Consider the following 21,000-nt stretch of genomic DNA (forward strand, 5'->3'; position numbering starts at 1 on the left):
GGGCTAAGTGGGAAGGACTCTCTCACAGGGGTGCAGTGAGGATAAATACATGAAAAGATTATGAAGTGCTCTGAGATCTGATGAAAACTACTAGGTATTATTAGTGCGAGGTATTGGAAGTGCTAGGTGTCCATGGGTTGTGATGTCTCCATGACTGCGTGTGATTAATTGGTTGCTTACGTATTATTCTTAATACACTATCTGTGTAACAGTGTATACACAGGGATGCTCTGTGGAGGTTAATTCATGAGCAGGAGTGGGGGTCCTCTTGAGGGGTCCTAGGAAGGAAGGAGGCTCTCCCGCTCTGGCAACATGACTTCCCCTTGGGTTAGAAGTCACGCGGAGTTGGAGGCAGAGCCCGAAGCGCTGTGGTAATCGCAGCAGGAAGGAGCTAAAGCTGGCACTGCGGAGTGAGGGGAAGCTAGCTGTGATGACCAGCGGCTCCGCAGGACGGAGAAGGAGGGGACCTCCTGGGTTCAGAGCACCGAGTTTATAGGCCGTGGACACAGGCTGGAGGACAGGCCAACAGGGATTTTCAGAAGCACTCAGCATTGGCCTAATTCTGCTCCCATTGAAATTGGGGGGAGGAGGGGAGCTGAGTGCTCTGGGGAGCCCCTCCCTGTGTGACTTATGGTGTGTCCCCAGAACAAGGAAATCACTTCTCTCTAGTGTCCTGAGCTAGCTTTGGTCTTGGGGGAACAGGTTGCTTGCGAGGGTGTTGCATTCCAACGCAGGGTACGAGGGTTGGGTTGCAGGGATTCCAAGCATGTGATTCCCCTGCTGTTCTCTCGTGGCCCCGCAGGGTAATACACACTCCCATGACTTGCCCTGGGCTTTACTTCTGCCAGATCCTAATTCCTCTCCTAGTTTTCTTTCCCAACTCCAGCTGACCTGTGCAGGGGGATGTTCTTTGCCAGGCCTTCTTCCTTCATCTGAGGCAGCCTTTGGTTAAAGTGGGCAAGTGCCTTTCTCTAGAAAGCATCATTAGGAGTGGGGCATTTGATAGGGTTACCAGATGTCCCAATTTTATAGGGACAGTCCCGATTTTGTGTCTTTTTCTTATATAGGCTCCTATTATCCCCCAACCCCTGTCCCGATTTTTCACACTTGCTGTCTGGTCACCCCAGCATTTGATGAGCATAAATCCGGAGTCCACAGAAGGGGTGCCCCCACCGTGATGTGGAGATTCGGAGAGCTGGAAGGTCTATTAACTCGATTAGCATTATGGAGTGGAATCAGGCTAACCATGGAGACTTGCACGTTTGCTGTGGGGCCTGGCTAGGTGGCTCTCCGAGAGCCACTGGCATGTCCCCCGGTCGTCTCTAGTCAATACCAGCACTACAGAGCCCTGGGCTAGGATGAAAATGAACGTAAAAGCTGGTGAATGGAAGATTTTCCTTCCACTCCGGGGCTTAAGAAGCTGGAAGAAACCCACCCCCCAGAGCGCTTGTATTGGGACCTTCTGGGCGACGGGAGGTTCAGGGAGATGCAACGTGGAAGACACCGGCCAGCAGTTGCTCTCAGCTGGATGGGGGAGAATGGAGCAGGAGGCCCTGGCCTCTGAGAGCTGAGCACTATTTTGGCCAGTACACAGCCAGTCTACGATGCTTGTGAAGCACCCAGGTATGTGTCAAACAGCCTGTGAAATCCCAGCCGGTTCTTGGGTTTGGCCCCTTGGTGGATGTGTCAGCTGGGTGGTGCGAAGCACTTGTCCATTTCTGACCCCGGTGCATCATGATGTCTCAGAGGGATTTGTGGGACTCCGAGGAGCGGGGACAAAGCCGTTAAATGAAGAGAAGCTGGCTCGGCTCTCGGAGCACCGGACTACTCTAGTTTTCGTTAGAGATGATGCATGATGCCAGGAATAGAGGGGGAAGGAGACTATCCCAGCCACTTAGCTCCCCCAGACCTCTCACCTTTCTGAGCTCATGGGCTCAGCTAACTCGGTTCCGGTTTCTTCGGTGAGCCATAATTACAAGGCCCTGCTTCACCTTCAGCTACTCCTTAGTCATGTCATGCTTCTGCAGAGGGCTGGTCCACTGTGCCTAGCAGGGATCTGAGCGAAACCACCTGATAACCGGCCCTCCAGCTCCAAATTGGGGAAAACACTGAAAGATCCATCTAGTAAGTGTCCTGCAAAGACAGAGATTGCCTTGTGGTAACACCGAACGGGCCCAATCCTGCATTCCTGACGTGGGTGTGCGGTGAACGCAGAATCAGGTCCTAGCAGTGAAGTAATGACCCTGGGGCTTTGTGACCAGGAGCTGCAGTAGAGGAGACAGTGGGGGTTCATGATGAAGTCTGCATGCCAGGACTTGGCCTTGCCTTCTGCCCCATGTGCTCACTTGCAGCAGATTCAGCGTCTGAAGGTAGCATCCAGGAAACCTACAGTCCCAGAGTAATGCTGTGTTTGGAAGAACACAAAAAGAACTAAATAGCCCCAGGCAAACCTCAAAGCAGTGGTTCAAACTGGCTTAGCAGCCTGTAATTCAGAGTGGTCTGCAAAGTGAGACGAAGCCTAACAAGAACTGGCTTTTCCTTCGGGGAAAGCTTCCAGGAGGCAGCCCGGTGTAGTTAGAGCCCACGGCTGGGGGTTGGACAATAGGAATTCTGCTCCTGTATTGCCTTTAGCCTCAGTTTCCCATCTGGAAAACGGGGGGAATGACATTGACCCCCAACATCTGTGAAGAGCATTGAGATCTTGGGATGCGAAGGGCTGAGTGCTGGGATGATCATCGCATCCTGCTTCCGTTCAGGCTGGAGACGCCCGGGTCAGAACCTCTCCAGCACATGGTGACGCTCCCTCCCTCTTCACCAGGCGCAGTGAACATGAAACAATTACTGAACGTTGAAAAACGGAACTTTGGTCAAACCTCCCAAAAGGTTCGTTCGCAAATCTCTGGAGACGCTGCGAGTCCATTCCTGCTCCCACGGAGCCAGCTCCTTGGGCCCTAGGGCGAAATGCAGGATGAATCTCTCTCCTTGTCCTCCTGTCATCCAGAGAAGATGCCATCCAGCCCTCCCCACACACTCCTGGCCTGCTTCCCTGGAGGCAATGCACAGGAACTGAGCATGGCACTGTGGTCCCACAAGCCTGGGTACTCTGGGCTGCCGAATCAAAGGGGGCAAGGGAGCACTGAGTCAATTGCTGCCCACCCCCTGGGTGCTGAGATGAGACAACCCCATCACTGTAACACCAGCATTCCCAGTGGTCGGGCCTCGGGCTGGGGGCGTGCTAGAGGGTATCTGGAAATCTACAGGTATTGCAATCTTGATGGGCCAGTCCAACATAGCATACGTCTCCCCACCCTCCCACCCCCCATCGGACTGGGCCTAAGGTGAGATGCTGTTGGAAGGGTCCATGTATCCCCCCCACCTGGTCCTATCGTCTCCTGTGCTAACATCACCTCTCATGACATTATCATCTTCTTTTTCTCTCCTCCCCCTCTCCACCTCCCTGCCATTTCTCTTACATCCCCATTCATTCCGGGAAGCTGGAAAGAGGAAGACGCACCGCCCCCCAGGTGTTTACGTCTCAGGTAACCTTCCTCTTAAAGCCGCAGTGCCTGTATTTTTTTTTTTTCCCCCTGCCCAAAGAGTCACCATACGGTAGGTTCCCTCCAGAGGTTTTGACGTTCTTCAGCCGCTGCTCCAGGAAATGTACTCGGGGCCAGGGAACCCATTTGGGGGGATGAGTGGAAAATGACCTGTGTGGTATCGAAAGAAATGTTGCCAAGTAGCTTGTAATCAAAATTTTGATCTGTCCTAAGATTGCTACAGTAGCCTGGAGGTCGGGGGCGTGCGGGGAGTTGCTCAGATTCAAAACGTTTTTGTTTTTATTTAATATCCATCTAACAACCTGTTTTTATTTAATATCCATCTAACGACCTGTTTTTACAGAGAGCTCCGTTGCTAAGAAATTTGACACGCCCCCTCCCCCCTTCCTGAGGGGGAAATGTGGTGGTGTTTATGTAGGACCTACACAACAACAGTGCTTTGTGCTCCTTGCCTCTTACACACAACGGGTGCGGTTTAGCTGGTTCCAAAATGTACCACGGGACCTTCCCAGTGCATCTTAGGGGACCCTGGTCGCTCAACGCCATCAGTAAGATCTTGGCTTGAAATAAAATCTAGGGAACTGCCATGATGCCCCCTTCAGGGTAAGGTCAGAAGGGAAAGCCTTTTTTCTCTCCCCGGAGCAATCACGGGTGGGGTCACTCCCGCCCCAAGCACCTCGGGGTCACGATGTCTCGGGTCGCTTGGCTGCAGTTCAGGAGGTTTGCCACGCCTGCCTCGGAAGGCCAGAGGTCTCTGCGGGGTCTCACGTGGGGGTGAGGAGAGGCGTGCCCTGGCTGGTGCCTGCTGTTTGGCCCTCTCTCCTCGGAGGGTGTTTAACTGTGGCCCAGGGCTCTGCCCACCAGTCAAAATTGTCCAACGGCGTTTTGTTTCGATAAATGGGGCTCTTTAGGGGAGACGCCTCAAACCATGACAAGGGTATGGGCAGGGCCCTCGAGGGCTCAGAGCCCACCGCTGACACCACGTTGAAGAGCTCAGAGGAGAGAGCTGCATGGGAGACTATGCCATGTATTCCTGAGTGCCACCTGCTGGCCCCTTCTCTGTTAACGATCTCCTCCCACGTACACAGCCCTTCTCGTCGACAGAGCACCCTCCCGACACTCTTCTTTTCCACAGGAGCCCGCGTAGAACAGGACTCGCAGGGTGCAGCCTTTCCTGCCACACCGCGCGTTGGTGGCTGTGCTGCCGGGGGGATGTTTCTCGCTGGATGCTGCTCTCCTTTTCCCTGCCAGGAGGTGGCGATGTCCACGCCCAGGGCCACTGCTCCAGGCCTCAGCAGAGCCGGGTTCCGAGGCTGCCCCCTGGACCGCACCCCTTTTTTGTCTCACTAACTTTCTTTTTTTTTTCTTCTGTATCTTTTATTCTCAACCCTCTAGCCAGATCTTTAGTAGTAAGCGGAATTTCTTTCGGATTCCGGCCAGCTGGAAACAGAGGTATCGCGTGCTTGGATTCGCTTCCCATGACTTGTTTGGGGGCCAGGTGTTGGGGGCTCTTTTTGCTTTGGGGGCAGAGCCCGTGTGGAATGCAGCAGGTTGCTGGGGATGTGCATGATGGTCCCTCTGTGCCTTGCAATGAGGGCTGCGGTAATGGAGATATGCTTGCTCTCCTGTATGTAGACTGGTGCATCTCCAGTGCAGCTGTATGGGGGAATTAGGTGTATCGATAGAGATGGATCAAAACTTGCAGCGTTTATAAGGGAAGAGGCTTGTGATCTAGTGATCAGAGTACAGGGTAGGCTCTGATGCTGGCCCCTTCTGTGGCCTTGGACTAGTCACTTCACTGCTTTGTGCCTCAGTTTCTCCATCTGTAAAATGGGGATGCTGCTTACCGGCATCATGACAGTGGATTAGCTGAATGTGTTGGAAGCACTGTGCAAGTGTTTATCCAACCCCCATAAAACACCTTGGGAGTCTGGATAAAACCTGGATCCGCACCCCAACCACCTTGGGGTTTTGTTCAGCAAAAGATCAAAACCTGATGGAGGAAGTTCTGCAAATTCCAAACCTGTCTGGGTGTGTTCTCCATCTCTGCCTATAACCCCATGAAATGCTGTGCTGAAAATCTACCCCGTAGCTGTTCTGTGGGTGTTTGAATACAAACCATTTCTGGAATGACTCTTAGCTATTCTAGATTGCTTTGTTCAATTGCTTGGGGAGGAAATGAAAACCTAGAGCCCCCACTCTCTGCAATCTGCCCCCTTCTACAGCCCCTTGAATTCTACTTCTACCTCCCATCTCACATAACACCCCCTCGTGGATTAGCAAATGGACACTCGGAAGCGCAGCCAGTGGGAAATTTTCCAGTGGAATCGGTTTCCATTGGCAAATGCTGCGTCAGTGGAACAGAACCATTTTGTGGGAATGTTATTGATTCCGTTGCCCTTTCAGCAGGAAAGTCTCCAGCCCTTTCATTTAGACGTATGCAGGTTTATGTTAATAATTCATGATAGGATAGAAAAGTCAGAACAACGAAGTAGCAATGAAATGTTTTCACTAGGTGGAAATGAAACATTTTGGAACGTTTCCTTGGGCGAAAAATTCCAAGATTTCACTTCTCGTCCCGCTTTGAGATGAAACCACATTTCCAAATCTCAGAATGGATGGAAATTCTGCTTTGGAGCCAACTCTGCTCATGAGGTTTTAGGCTTCCCAGAGCGGCTGTATTAACCCCAGTTTCTGCCCTTCCCCACCCAGCTGGGAGCCAGTTCCCGGGCAATGGGCAGAAGAGTGTGCACTGTCCTATCCAGTTAGGCCAAAAAACCAGCCCCCTTCCCTCATTTGATGGAAGAACGGGGGTTGGTGGATAGAGTTCCAGCAATGGGAGCTGCATGCAGCTTGTAGCTTAGGGGAAGGAGGAGCTGCCAGAACTGCTGGGTGCGGCAAAACAACCTGCTGTGCAACCCTCGAAGAGGGGCGGCTTCCCCGGCCGCATCAGAGTCTATAAGTATACAGAGTAGCCCCCTGAGCTGGCTTCTCCTGGGAACAAGGATGGCCGTGTGGTTCAGCCAACTCACTGGCCTGGCACTGGCTTGCTGTGTAATGTAGGGTGAGTCAGCTCGCGTCCGAGGATGCTGGCTATGGAGAAGCTGGGAGAGATTGCCAAGCCCTGGGCCACCAGCATCTTATTCCGTGCTATCTGAGTGGCTACTGAACTGTGAGTGTGCGACGACTTCGCCTGGCAGGCCAAATGCCCACTCCTGGCCACTGAGAGGGGTGTCCTGTTCGTGAGTTGTCTGGTCTCAGACAGAGGTCGTGCCATTGCTAGTGGGAACCCCACGCCCCGGGACCAGATGCTGCCATTTGGCAGGCTAGTGAATCGCCCATCATGCACTGATGAGAGAGGGAGCCCAGGCCAAAATCCATGATGAATCTGAACAGGGGTGATTAATCTCCGCTGGGCTGGGCTGGGCCAAGGGTGCTCTGTCCCGCGTTTGATCCAGACTCCTGTCTGGGATCAAGCCGGTCTTGAGGAGTGGGGGAGAACTGAAGTCCCAGGGCCTTTGGGCAGAGGGTTTGGAGACCCAACCTTGATATTCTAACTTAATTCCCATTTGCTGGAATGCAGATGCTCCAATCACCAAGGCTCAACTGTCCCTCCTATCAGAATGTTAGTGGAGTAAAGAGCGGGTCAGGACACCTGGGTTCTATTCCCAGCCCTGATTTGTTCTGTTGCCTTGACCAGGCTGTTTAATGGCTCTGTGCCTCCGTTTCTCCATCTGTAATAAATCTTCCCTACCTCCAGGGGGAGAGATGAGGTTAAATTAACAGTAGAGTGCTTTGAAATCCCCGGATGAAAAGTGCTAGGGGAGGGCACAGTGGCGGTGAATGTTGCAAACTTTGTGTGTGTGTGTGTGTGTGCGCGTGCAAAGTGATCTATTTTCCCCAAGAATGATCAGGACCCTCCCTCCCACCCCATCCGGATGAAAACCTGAAAATGTTTTTCTGTGAGCGGTCGAATCCTGCAATGGGCCATGCTCTAAAGTGTTCTGGGGATTGGGGGATGTTTGGGGGTTGTCTCTGTCTCTGGCTCAAACTTAGCGTCCCTCCCTCTGCCTTTCCATTCCAAAGAGACCGAAGCGGAAATGGTCATGTTGTTCTCTCCACAGCGAAAGGGCCGATCGAGAGACCGAACCGATCGCTGATGACAAACCACCGGGCCCCGCCCCTCCTGTTCAGTATTGATCATGGGCTGTAGGGCTCTGCCTCCGTTTTTGCATGGTATGTGGCGGTCGTGCTTGCTGGCATGCGGGGGATCTGCCCGCGACGCGATGGCAGAACTCGGACAGGTTTGGGTGGGTGGGGAAAGGGATTCAAGAGACGTTCTAGAACTGGGCAGGGCTTTTGGAGGTTTACAACCCAGCGAGAACTTCTAGAACTTTGTGTCGCCCCCCCCCTCTCCACTCCCTGATCCCAGAGCAAAACCGGAGCCTCTCAAAGTTCTAAAAGGTTCTAGGTTCTGAACCTGACAAACTCCCAAGCGTTTTAGAGCCCGCCAGGCTTCCAGAAGATGCAGATGATGCCTGCGGGGTATCCCTCAGTCATCCACGCAGCTTTCTCTACCAGCTTGTGGGAGAGGGATGCAAGCTTCAGTTAAAGCTCTGCATTGTCAGCCGTATCTCAAGCCCACTGAGGTCCAGATGGGCTTGGGATCCAGGCCTGCTACTGCACACTGCTCCCTGTGATGGATGTTCTGTGCGCCGGGGAGCCAGCTGCTTGGAGTCAGAACATGATGCCGCTCATGGGAAGATTTGTTTGATTTGAGCCCTCTGTGGCTGTGCCAGGCCCGCTCCCACAAACCTACATGTCCAAATACCTCCTCGCCATGTTTCCAGTGGCCTGGCATACCTGTCCCGTTCCACGTCACGTGCGTCTGTCGCCATTCTCATCCTTCCATTTGTTTTCAGCCTGTGCAGTAAGTACGAAGGTTGGGTCTGGGGCTTAGAGTCCAGCTGTGTGGCAAACTCCCGTTGTCCCTTAGCACCTCCACGTTCTTCCCCCTCCCCGATTCCGATGAGGGTTTTGTCTTACAAGCAATCCCTAGACATGAGCTTTTCTGAAATTCTGCTCACTTGGCCTTCATGGGCTCTCCCCCTCTGCTTTCCTCTCACTTCAAACCTTGCTGAATTGAGGTCGGGCTGACTTCCCCTCCATACTTGTCTTTACTACCCCATCCACCCTTCTGGCCCCACTGGATTTTATGAGAATGTCACTGCAGTCTGGAAACCCACCAGAGCGATGACAATTCCAGACATCGTCCACATCATGAATTATAAAGGGAATCCTGCAAAAAGGCCACCAATAGGTGTAGGCAGCGCCTAGCACTGTTGGACCCCGGGCTCCTAAGGGCTACCGCAATACAAATAGAAAAGGAGGACTTGTGGCACCTTAGAGACTAACAAATTTATTTGAGCATAAGCTTTCGTGAGCTACAGCTTATCCGATGAAGTGAGCTGTAGCTCACGAAAGCTTATGCTCAAATAAATTTGTTAGCCTCTAAGGTGCCACAAGTACTCCTGTTCTTTTTGCGATTACAGACTAACATGGCTGCTACTCTGAAACCGCAATACAAATGATGATGAATAATAATAAAACCAGGCCCTGATTCTCCTCTTGTGTGCGCTGGGGGGAACTCGGCTGACTTCAGCAGCTGATCTACCCCTGCGTCAGAGACAAGAATCAGACTCCTTGTTTTCTCCCTCCATTGTCTGCCAACACCCTCTCTGGAATGTGTTTCCTTATTGATTTGTGTCTCTTTTCTAACCCTCGTTTTGGCCCTTATTAATTTTCCATCTCCATGGCAGCAAACATAAGTGTCTTTTGCTGTATTTTTCTCATTTGTCCATGGCCATCGGGATTATGTGGGTGAGCTAACTGCTGCGGCTCTCCAGCCACAAGGGGTGAGCACAGAACATTGTTTTGGTGTAGGTCCTACATAAATGTGGTCTGTTTTTAATACATACCTTCCGCAGAGGGGCAGATTTAAAAAGCAACCACAAAAGGGTTGAGAATTTGGAAGATATTCCAATGGAGGGAAATTAGGGCCTGACCCACCTAAATAATGAATTGCCAAAGGGTCTCTTTCCCCCTCCACAGGCTGGGCAGAGTTTAGCCATCAGCACATGGTGTTGGTTTATCTAGTCCTCTGCTGAGAGCCTGACCTGGCCTCTTAGTCCAGGGTGAGAGGTGGGAAGGTGGAGACAAGAGAATCAGCTGGATATCATAGGCTGCAAAGCCCTGGTTGAGTGAGGCAGTGGTGAAGGTGACTTGCCCCATGGGATGTGCTTCAGGGCATTGGCAGGGCTGGTTTCACTACTGATAGCTTGGAGTTAGCTCAATGCCACTGCTTCCCCAAGCTGCTTTGCAGTGACACGCGACACCTCCGTACATCCAAGACACAAGGATCTTCCCTGACTCGTAGGAGCAGCGCCCTCGGGGCTCGGCTCGCTATCTCAGCGAAGCACTGTGCCAAAAGCTCCACCAGAAGCAGGGGTTTGTCTGTCTCCTCCCCTCCCTGCTGTCTATGGTCTATCTTCGTTTCATACCAGGTGGTTTCTCTCCCAGCTACCATGTGCTCTGTCTGTGTCTCTCCACCTTCCACCCCATCCGCTGTCCTCTCCCCACTGGTGCTCTCTTTGCTGCCAGAAAAATGTTTCAACTAAAATACCGAGGTGCCCGTCCCCTATTAGATAATCAGGGTCAATCATTCCTTCAGTTCAGTGCATACAGGCGCTGGGCTTTTCGCACCATAAACCGTCTGCATTCACAAAGGCTCCTTACCCAGAGCAGCACTGAAGCACGGGGCTTTTAGCCCATTAAAGTCAACAGGACTTAAGCGCTTGCTGAAGTGTTTTTCTGAATCACACACACACACACACACACACGGGAACACACACACACATTGCACCAGCTACTGGAGTCTGCACCCTAGCTGCAAAGTTTGCAACAAGGATCTGACTTCCCTGCCCAACTCCAAGCTCTTTGGATCCAGGGATTCTCACTTGTGCAAGGCACTCGTGGTGCCGTTGTGGCCGGGGCCAGCTCCAGGCGAGCCCCATTCACGAGCCCCCAACACTAGGGCAAAACCTGAGCTCTTCCCTTGGGCAAACTCCATTTGGCTTTACTGGAGAGGGCCAGAGCAAGGAGCTTAGGGTCTGGCCCAATCCAGTAGAAAGAAGCCACATGTGCCCCTCCAGGTTCCCAGCGGCAGCTCCCCCTCCCCAGGCTAATGCTGGCTGTCCTTCCTCCCCGCCACTCCACAGCAACAAAATGGGCATCAAGGACCGCATCCGCCTGAACAACTCGCAGAGGCAGGGCAGCCGGGGAAAGCAGCACCTGGCCCCGCCCATGTGCCACTCCCCCAGCACTGAGAACGTGCAGGAGGCCTCCAGCCCCACCAAGGTGCAGAAGAGCTGGAGCTTCAACGACCGCACCAGGTTTCGGGCATCGCTGAGGCTCAAACCTCGGCCACCAGTGGAGGGTAAGTCCCATTTCCCCTGCCCCCCATTTCTATTTTGCACCCAAGTCTTTTGAATGTGAGTTGCCTTGCAGAATGGACCCCCGTCCCCCTCCATGGGCAGTTGTGTAGCTAGAGCACGGGAGTGGGGGCCAGGATGCCAGGGCTGACTCGCTGTGCAAGGAAAGTCACCTGCCGCTCTGTGCCTCAGTTTCCTCCTCTGTGGCTTGGGGATGGGCCTACCCAAGAGGGGGATGGGGAATCTGTGAAGATGCTGACATGGTGGAAGATCATTGGTTGGGAGGAGCTAGAGAGGTACCTGGTGGTAAATGCCACAGGACCCGCAGCTGAATCATGTAGAACCCGTGTTATTCATGGTGAACCAAAGGAGACCTCGAACCCAGACCCGTGCATGGGCGGAGAGAGGGCTGGGGTGAGGATAGCTCTAAGGGAGATTTGCACCCTGTGTAACACACCTGAATTGGGAAGGGGGAAGCAAGTCCCCAGCCCTTTATGGGAAGTCCCTGTTTTCTGTCCTCAGTTGACGGCCTGGTGGAGGAGAGCACCGAGGAGAAGGGCTACCAGTGTGACTTGACCTTCGAGGACATCATGCCAGCTGTGAAAACGCTCATTCGGGCTGTCAGGTGAGTCCAGCTCATCAGCCATCCCTGCGTCCCCCGCCCACTGGTACCAGTTCTCAGCCCATGGCAGGGAGCAGGCCTGGCAATCGTTGGCCACCTCGGTCTTGCGGGAGGTTTGGATTGGGGCCTCTCCCAGGCAGCTGCCCCTGGGTGGGCTCTCGGAGATTCTTCATTAGGGTTTTGGCTGCGGCGGTGGGGGGAACTCATGCCTGTCTGACTGTTAACCTCCATAGGTCTCGGGCTGGTCAGGGTAGCCAGCAAGTGGGGAGGGTGACGGGAGAAGAGCAGGCGAGCTCTGTGCCCAGCCTCTGAGGCCATGCCAACGATTTGCCGTGAAATCCTCAAACGATAGAGTGGCCCATTCCACAGTTCATGCACCAGCCATCTGCAGTTTCCAGCTCTTTGCCCTCCAGCCCAGGCCCCTTTAGAGCCAGATGCTGGGAATTTTGAGACAGGGTGATCTCTTCCACGCATCCAGCGTATGCCAACAGCAAATGGCATTTCCCCTTGTCTCCGTGCCAGCCTGACTGTTGCTCCTTCCAAGCCTCAGAGGATCCAGGGTCTGGTGGGGAGGGGCAGGCTGAGGTTCTTGTCCAGGTGGGCTCTTGCCATCCTTGGAACTCACTGCACCTGTGTGCCAGAGCTGAAGCTTCTGTGCATGCCGAGGGCCGGCCAGTCTTGCCCCCTCTTTCTGTTTCATTGATTTGCCAACAGGTTTGTTCCCCGATAAGGGTCCCTGACACAAATGACCAGCTCTGCTAAGCAGGCACGTTCTGGCTTCAGCGTAGCCACCTGAGCCCGGGGAGCTGAGCTATCCAGCACCCGGGATCGAAAGGAGCAGGCGGACAGGGAGCAGGGTGGGTGGAAAGGCTGGTTTGGTTGCAGGAGCATTCCTGCTTTTATGTGCCTGGGTTAATTCTTTTTCTGGTCTTAATACCCACATGCACGTGCCATACTGCAGACACAAGCCAGGCCTCCCTGGCCGCTCCCCACCCATCTGAAGAGGCCGCCCTGAATAGAGCCATTGTTAACGGCCGTGCCACTGAATAGAGACCTTGCGATCTCTAGCCACCTCTTCCGGCTGGGTTGGGGCACCGAGGCTGTAGCAATGCTGCTGGAGCATGGTGGGGGAGACTGGGAGAAGGGGTGGGGGAAGATGTGTGGAAATACCCCCCCATACAACACATTGGCTCTCTAACAGGGAGGTGACGTGGGGCATTAACAGGAGTGAAGTAGATGCTGTGAGCTCAGAACACATCCTTAATGATCGGAGCAGGGGTCCGGGCACCTGGATTCTATTGTCAGCTCTGGAAGGAGAGTGAGGTCTAGGGTTAGAGCGGGGAGGAGGCTGGGAGTCAGGACTCCTGGGTTCCATCATGGATGCGAACAGTTGTGGGTGCAATTCTCTCTGCATTTTTCGAGACCATCTGCTGTGACCTGACCATCGCAATAGTTCTTTGCACCCACAGAACGGGCACTCACCTGCTGGCTGACAGTTCTTGTGCCTGCAGTTTGCTGGCACTGAACAGGGGGGCAGCTTTGGAGAAATCTTACCCTGGCCTTTTCCCTTTTCCTGAGTTAGCAGCAGGCTCTCCTCCATGCTGTGACATGTCCTAGCCCTGCCTGGTCTGTGCCACCATCCCTTCCTCCAGCGCCGGCCTTTGGTCCTGCAGCATATGCATGTCTAACATCGCCAGCTAATTGAAGCCACTTAACACAAGCCTGAGGTTCCCAAGTGGCTTGTGCTAGCTCATGATACCTGTTGTACAAGAGATGCTCCCCCACCCCTTCCTTCCATCTGCGGAGTTATGAAATTCTCCATCACGGCCCTGCCAATGAGCCCTCTCCGCCAGCATCTCTCCCTCCGCTATGTTAGCAGCATTGCAACTAGTCGTTTGACATGGAGCCAGTGACTGATGAGCCAGGGTGCAGGGAGCCAGTTAGAGGCTGGGTTATTCTCTTCCCTTCTGCTTCCTTCCCAGGGCAGGTTTCACTGTCATGGAAAACAGGCAGGCAGGTTATTTCCCACGGCAAGAGAAGAGCATCCCAGGGTGCCAAGATCCGGTAACTGCTCTCGACATCTTGCAAAGCCCAGAGAATCGTCTCCCCTCCTCCCCCAACACTTGCAGTGTGCCTGTTTGTTCCCAGGCTCTGAAAAGGGTGCGGCTGGGACAGACATGGCTAGCTGCACACTGCACCTCTGGGCGTTGGGAGCAATCGTGTCACTTCAAAGAGTATCTTGCACCCTGAGGGAGCTGGAAGAGATGACAGACCATTCTGTGGTCATGGTCTCCAAGGGGAAAGCCCTTGTGCCAAGAGCTCGCTCTTACACTGAAGATGGTAAACCCTGGGGTCATCCAGACTTCCAGTGGTGGGGAGTTCCACTGTCCCATCCGTGGGGACCATGGCTTAAAGAGAGCATTGGGGCCTTGTTGGACCTCAGCTGTCCTGGTGGATCCTAGGGCCTCTGAGATAGCTGGGCCATGACCCGCGTCAAGTCTGTTGCTCAGACCTGTCCCCACCCTTCCCCTCTCTAAGGCAACCCCTTGTGTCCCGGCAGGATCCTGAAGTTCCTGGTTGCGAAGAGGAAGTTCAAGGAGACCCTGCGGCCCTACGACGTCAAGGACGTCATCGAGCAGTACTCAGCCGGCCACCTCGACATGCTGGGCCGCATCAAGAGCCTCCAGTCACGGTGAGCTGGCGCACGAAGGGCCACAGCCCAGCTGGTCCCGCTGCCCAGGGCCGCCGCTGGGGACAGCGACTCCCAGCCCACAGGGGCCTGTCCCATAGCTGCTTCCGCAGCCCCTGGCCAGGCGGGACGTGGAGCCGCATAATTCAATAGCTGACGTCACGCACGCTGGGAGAGAGACTCTGTGACCCCGCCACGCACCCAGGGCAGGGCACGTCCAGAGAAGAGGTTTGACTTTGCTCCCGGCCTGGCCCAAAGGCCGCTGGCTGTCGGTGAACTTTGGATTTAGCCCTTAGGCGCAGCCGTTGAAAGGTATGTGCATTGCGGTGTAGGCAGTCGGAGCCAAGATCCCATTGGACAGCCCATGGGATTGAGGCGTCTTGGTCCCTAAATCATTTTGAAAGTGAGTCTTGGGTGCCTAAGTAACTTTGGCATCACAGTGCCAGGCACAGCAGAGCCGAAACACTGTTAAAAATCTGGGCCTTCGCCCTTTAGTGTAACCAGCAGAGGCTGGCGCTTTGAGACGCACCGCGCCCAAACCCCACTGAAGGCCGAGACGGGTCAGTACTTTCCCGGAGGAGGTGGCCCATCTGGGGAGCCAGCGACAGCTGGACAAGGGTCAGATTCGCATCGCGTGCCCTATCCCGAGCGTAAGGGTGTATCCCGAGGTGATTGCGTTCAGGAGAATGCTTGGTGTTTGATTGCGAATGGAAAATGCCTCTCGCCGGCGCGGTTCGCGTTGGGACGGCCCAGACGAAATGGGTTCGCTTTGGGACGAACCCAGCCAGCCTGGTGAGGCAGGCAACGCCTTGGGTCCAGCAGGAGATAGCAAGTGGGTGGGGGACAGGCAAGCCCAGAAAGTCGCAGGGGAGGGTGACAGGGTGAAGGGGAGTCGTTCATGTTGGGCTTAGAAGTGGGCGAGCGAAAGTGCGGCTTGTACAATAAGAATCGTGCTTCTGACATTGCTCCCCCCTGTATCCCTAAACCCCAACACAGACCCCCCTAAACCCAGACACTGACCCCCTTGAACTCCTAAACCCCAACGCAGACATCCCTAAACCCAAAGATTGACACCCCCTTGTACCCCTAAACCCCAACATAGACACCCCTAAACCCTGACACTGACCTCTTCTACCCTAAACCCCAAGGCAGACACGCCTAAACCCAAACATTGACCCTCCCTTGTACTCCTAAACCCCGACACTGAGCCCCTAAACCCTGACATTGACCCCCTTCTATCATAAACCCCAGTGCAGACATCCCTAAACCCTGACATTGACCCCATAACCCCTGACAGTGACCCCCTTCTCCTCTAAACCCAACACATACCCCTAAACCCAGACATTGACCCCCTAAACCCTGACATTGATCCCCTTGCATCCCTAAACCCCAACACATACACCCCTAAACCCTGACATTGAAACCCCCTGTACCCCTAAACACTGACACCCCAAAACCCAATACTGGCCTTCCCTTCCACACTGAGCCCCTACTCTGACCCCCCCCTTCTGCCACCCTACACTGATATCCCTTCTACCTCTAAAACCCCAACTATCCCTACCCCCAAAAAAGGATAAAATCAAAACCAAACCCTTTGCTTCAAGCAGAATTTTGACCCCAAAAAGGGAGACGTACCAGAGACTCCAGGGATCCCACTATTGCTATTGATTTTGCAAGGAAGGTACCCAGATGCTGTGGTGATGGGCAGCAGGATAAAACCCTAAAACAGAGAGCTGGTGGCCCCTTAAACTGCTTGAAATGATTCGTTTGGCCCTCAGGCTGAAAAGGTGGGTCCCCCCACAACCTGTAGTGACAGGGAGTAGGAGGCCAGGCAGCCCAGACCCTCCAAAATACCTACCAGCCGAACTCCCGTTGATTTCTGGGTCTTCCTTCTCCGAGCCTGATTCTTGCTGGCAATAAGGCCCTTTTCATTCTGAGCTCCCGCTTTCCCCCTTGTCCTATCTTCTCGCCCATAGCGTGGACCAGATCGTGGGAAGGGGAGCCATTGCGGTCGATAAGAAGACCCGGGAGAAGGGAGAAAAGTCCCTGGAGGCCGAACTGGTGGACGAGCTTAGCATGATGGGCCGAGTGGTCAAAGTGGAGAAACAAGTAAGCTGAGGTCAGGGAGGCACGTACAGCACCGTGCACGCTCCCGAACATGCGGCCCTGCCACTACGCTTGCCATGCCCGTATGTGTGTGTGTCAGCCAGAGAGAAACCAGCTGGCTGCCTGTCCAACCACCCATGTCCTGGGGTTGTTACAGTTGATTTGTAAAGAGAAGATAGACCATAGGTCATGTTACTTTCTTTTTCTTTAGCAGTCTAGAGGTTAGAGCAGGGGGGCTGGGAGCCTGAACTCCTGGGTTCTATTCCCAGGAGGGAGGACGTCCAATGGACAGAGGAGAGGGCTGGGAATCGGGACTCCTGGGGCAGACAGGCAGCTTCTTCATAGAAGTTGCTCACATGGAGCAAAACCCTCAGGTCCTGTTCCTGTGTCACAGACTCGCCAGCTGACCGTAGCAGAGTCACTTAATCTCCCTGTTTACCCAGCTATGAAATGGGCCCCATCTCTACCTCCACAGGTTCAGTTCATCGTGTTAGTAAAATGCTTTCACATGTGACTTGACCGGGAATTGGACCCAACTGGCTAGAAGTGAAAAACTACTGCACCCTCCAGTCCCCTCTTCTGCTCCACCATGCAACCTGGTCCCCCCCTTAATCTGGGGAGCCCCTGCTTCCCCACATGCTGAATCCCCATTCCGATTACATCAGGCCTGGCTCAATCCCCCTCCTCTTCTTCCCCGTCCCCTCCAGGTGCAATCCATAGAGCACAAGCTGGACTTGTTACTGGGCCTCTATTCCCAGTGCCTGCAGAAAGGCTCCATGAACTCCTTTACCCTGGCCGCCATGCAGATCCCCAGCTTTGACCCGGACATCACCTCCGACTACCACAGCCCCGTAGAGCACGAGGACATCTCAGTGTCCGCGCAGACCTTAAACATCTGCAGGTCGGCCAGCACCAACATGGACTGAGAGGGGTTCCCAGCACAAGTGGGGCAGAGCTGGGAGGACCGGTCCTGAGCCTGGTGGTGAACATTCTTGTAGACAGACACGCTGATAGCTAGCAGGCAAGAAGACTGAGCCGTGAACCCAGCCAGGTTGTGGGCTGGGGACCACGGGGCCTCGTCTAACGTTTCCTGATGCACTATGAGCCTCACCTTGATTTTACTTGAACAAGTCTTCCTTCTGACCGTGCACAAGCCGGAATTATTAAGCAACTAGTATTCAGCACCTGGGAGCCAGCTGGGGCCGGGACCCCCGGGGGATGCAGCAGAGAGAGAGTTTCTTAAAGCATTAAACCTACAAAACCGACGAGGGAACACCTGGTATCCAAGAAGCTCTTTTATTTATAGGATCGGCCTCTCTAGACTTTGTCCTCTGCAGGCCGTCTTCTCTGCGGAGGAAATCCCCCTCTCCTGGCACATCCCTGGTTGGGGTGGTGCTGCCCCAGTGCAGCGGGAGGGCGAGTTGGCCAGGGATGCAACGGGCCAGTGCGCCTTGTCACTTGGTCTTTTTTCTGGGCACCTCTCTGGGAACCGTCCTTGGAATGAGCTTTGACACAGGGTATGGAATGACCGAGAGCGTCTCAACTCCAAGGTCGGCGGTTCTGACCTCTTCACCGATGTACGCGGCATCCCTGAGGCTCTACACCATTGCCCCTCCCGGGAGCTGGAGCAGGGTGCTTACTAATATCTATGCAAGGCTCGATAATCCTTTACCGTCCAGTGCTACACAAGAGGCATTGTGACTCGATTGAATGTGGTTTCTTCTGGACCGAGGAAATCGCCGGGGAATGGTTGAGTTTTGCCTCCCTCCTGGGTTTCCTATCTTCCAGCGAGCAGGAGCTCCGATTCCTGCAGCCGTGACGGTAACTCAGTAAGCCCAGTGGAACAGTCTGCGGAGCAGTGCATGCACGGAGGGCCGTGTGTATGCAGCAGCGTTTCAATATGCAACCTTTGATCCCGATGGGAGGGGCGGACGAGTAGCCCATCAGCCTAGGCAATAGGTGTTGCCCTGCGCCCCTGGGGCCGGATCCTGGGCTGCTCGAGTCAGTGGGGTTTCACGGGGCAAATGCTGCTCCTTTGGAGCCTGGCGGACAGACTCTGATGGACTTTGGATCAGGCCCTTGACTTGAAAGGGGGTAACTGGCCCATTGGACCAAATGCGGCCCTGTTTCATGAGTCTGTAGAGTTAACAGCAGGCCTGGATCTGGTCCATTGCACCTGGCTGTGGGGGGGGGTGCATAGGTGGATGTTGGCACAGCCAGGAGGAGGGTAAGGATGCTGTAGCTTCGTGTTAGCTCTTCTTTCCCCTCTCCAAGTCTAGTCTGCCCAGCTCAGGCAGCCTTGCCCACTGTGGCTTCCGTACGTCTCCTCGTGGCACGGAAGGCATCGGTAGCTTAGGGTACCCAATATCTCCAGACCTCGTTTTCCCGGAAGTGGTTCCCCAACTGGATCGCTTCTCTCCTCTGCCCCCTTCTACAGCCTCACCCATCAGCTGGGCACGGGGCTTCACTTGGGGACCTGCTGTCCTCAGTCATCCAGCTCAAGTGCCTCTCAGCACGCTGGGGCTTTGTCCATAGATCCTGCCCTCCACCCCGTCCCCCACTGATAGCCCATTCATTTCAAACCCTGGTCCCTGGTCCCCCATGGGCTCCATAAAGGAGTTCATTACTGGATGGGGGCCTTAGCCCCCACTCTGGCTCCTGAAAGAGCCCTGATTTCCCTTGCACATCTTCTGTGGTCAGGAATATTCAGTATCAATTGGAGCCATCTGGGTCAGGCCTGGAGTCAGAACCCCTTCCCCGGCCTGTTTTCAAGTTGGGGTGCGACTGAAATCCAGCAGGAACAGGCTCTGGCAAAAGAGGGATTTTTTTGGCCCTGACATTTCAGTGTCATCAAATCCATCTAGGAACGGATTTGGCTTTGAACCCGGAGCCCTCTTCCCAATCTGAACACCACCCTTTTCCCACACCTGCTGGTCCTCCCATGGGGGGGGGCTGGGGCTGGGGCTGGGGGGGTAATAGACCTCCTATTAACACAGGATCTCTGCCTGGAAGGAGAGGTGGGATGTGTTTCTCGTGCCTGCACATTACCCCTCCTATGCAGTTAAATGTCTTCCAGGGTCACCGTGCGTGCTCTGTCCCCCTGCCCCTCGGTCCGAGGCAAACCCCTGCAGAGCTGGGCAGCACTGCCCCTTCCTGCGGTTAAATTACATCAGGCACCAGCCTTCCGTGGTGGCCAAGAGCAGCTCTTGAATTTCAACATGAAGAGTTTGCATCCTCCCTCTTCCCCCCTCCCCGAGAGGCTGCCAAGAGGCAGCTCTGTCCTGCAAAGAGGCTAGCACAAGGGGTGGCTCTTGGAAATGGCTGGGCGATTGTCCAGCCTGCAAGTGCTTCAGCTGAGAGCCTGGCTCTGGAATGTGCCCTCCCACACATACATGCCGCTGTGCCATTCCCTGGCAGAGCGGGGGCCTCACCGGACCCTGGCCCCACCAATGCCTCCTTTCACCACCCCAGGGGCTCCCTGACCTTCACAGCCCCTCTTGCAATGGTGGGGCGTAGGTCAGGTCAAAAGGACCTCCCTCTCCCTTCGCCCACCCCAGCAGGTATCTAAAGGGGGGCGGCAGACGTGAGTAGAGTATAATCTGTCTCCACACCTTCCAGCTCCCAGCCAGCTCCCTGGATCTACCGGCATCGGGGTGGGAGAAACGCCTGCTGTAGGGCCGTGCACCAGAGCTTAGGCATGGGGGGCACCCTCCCCGTTCAGCTGAGTCCCGCTTGCATTCCGTGCCTAGGTAGTGCATGCCGCCTGCCCCCACGGAGACCCCTGCCCAGAGCCGGTCTCATCCCAACCTGCTTGCATGCTCTAGCATGTCTCTTGACTTGTGCATTGAGACCCTCCACCCCGTGCCCCTGCCCCGATCATGGCACCCATCGCGCTGTGGCGTAGGAGGGCACACACCGGCCCCCTTGCCAGGGCAGACGTCTCTCGTGTCTGTACGGGATGGGGATGCGGTCGGGGGGGCCAAGGCTTCGGCCAAAGGAGAAGAAGTAGGAAACCCCTCCAGGTGATTCCCAGCGACCCTTGTTTCCGAGATGAAGATAGTTACCTCACTTTACTAACTTATTAACTTATTTGTTTCATTAAAGTTTTACGTAGACGGCTGCTTGCGTGCCTCCTTCTTCCTCTTCAATCCCTCCACAGGCGCGCGCTCCGGACCAGAAGGGGCGTGGGGTGGACTCCCCTCAGTCGCTCCTTCATTGCCCCCAGTAGGTGGCGCCCCAGACCCACACCAGAGTCACTGCGGCCCTACACTGCTTTTGGACAGAGTGAAGAGGGCAACATTTCGGGGTCCCAGGACAGCTCCACCCCGCCCCCGCAGCCCAAGGAAAGTCACAGGTAGCCTGAACCGCCAGAGAATCGGGCCCCTGGTCTTGAGCTACTCCCGGCCCCCAGCGCCACGGTACGCGTTGTATTTATTAGAAAATGGCCCCTTCCGCTGAAAGCCCTTTGCCAATGCTGATTTAACCACCCAAGCCCCTCCCCTGTGGGGCATCAGGACCCTGAGCTACAGATGGGGA

The 21,000-nt window shown here is 54.7% G+C and overlaps 1 protein-coding gene across 5 annotated transcripts in view; it reads left to right on the plus strand.

Annotated features, from left to right (window-relative positions):
* The window catches only part of KCNQ4 (potassium voltage-gated channel subfamily Q member 4), a 78,730-nt gene extending 58,151 nt beyond the window's left edge, over positions 1–20,579 (plus strand). For all 5 annotated transcript variants that reach the window (XM_043505928.1, XM_043505927.1, XM_038377518.2 and 2 more), the window contains exons 10-14: positions 10,835–11,052; positions 11,570–11,672; positions 14,230–14,361; positions 16,335–16,467; positions 17,172–20,579. In XM_043505928.1, coding sequence (XP_043361863.1) covers positions 10,835–11,052; positions 11,570–11,672; positions 14,230–14,361; positions 16,335–16,467; positions 17,172–17,390 — 805 coding nt within the window. In that variant the 3' untranslated portion in view covers positions 17,391–20,579. The remainder of the gene's footprint in view (positions 1–10,834; positions 11,053–11,569; positions 11,673–14,229; positions 14,362–16,334; positions 16,468–17,171) is intronic.
* Positions 20,580–21,000: the final 421 nt, after the last annotated feature.

This window comes from Dermochelys coriacea, chromosome 19 (assembly GCF_009764565.3).
Source record: "Dermochelys coriacea isolate rDerCor1 chromosome 19, rDerCor1.pri.v4, whole genome shotgun sequence".
Classification (NCBI taxonomy): Eukaryota; Metazoa; Chordata; order Testudines; family Dermochelyidae; genus Dermochelys; species Dermochelys coriacea.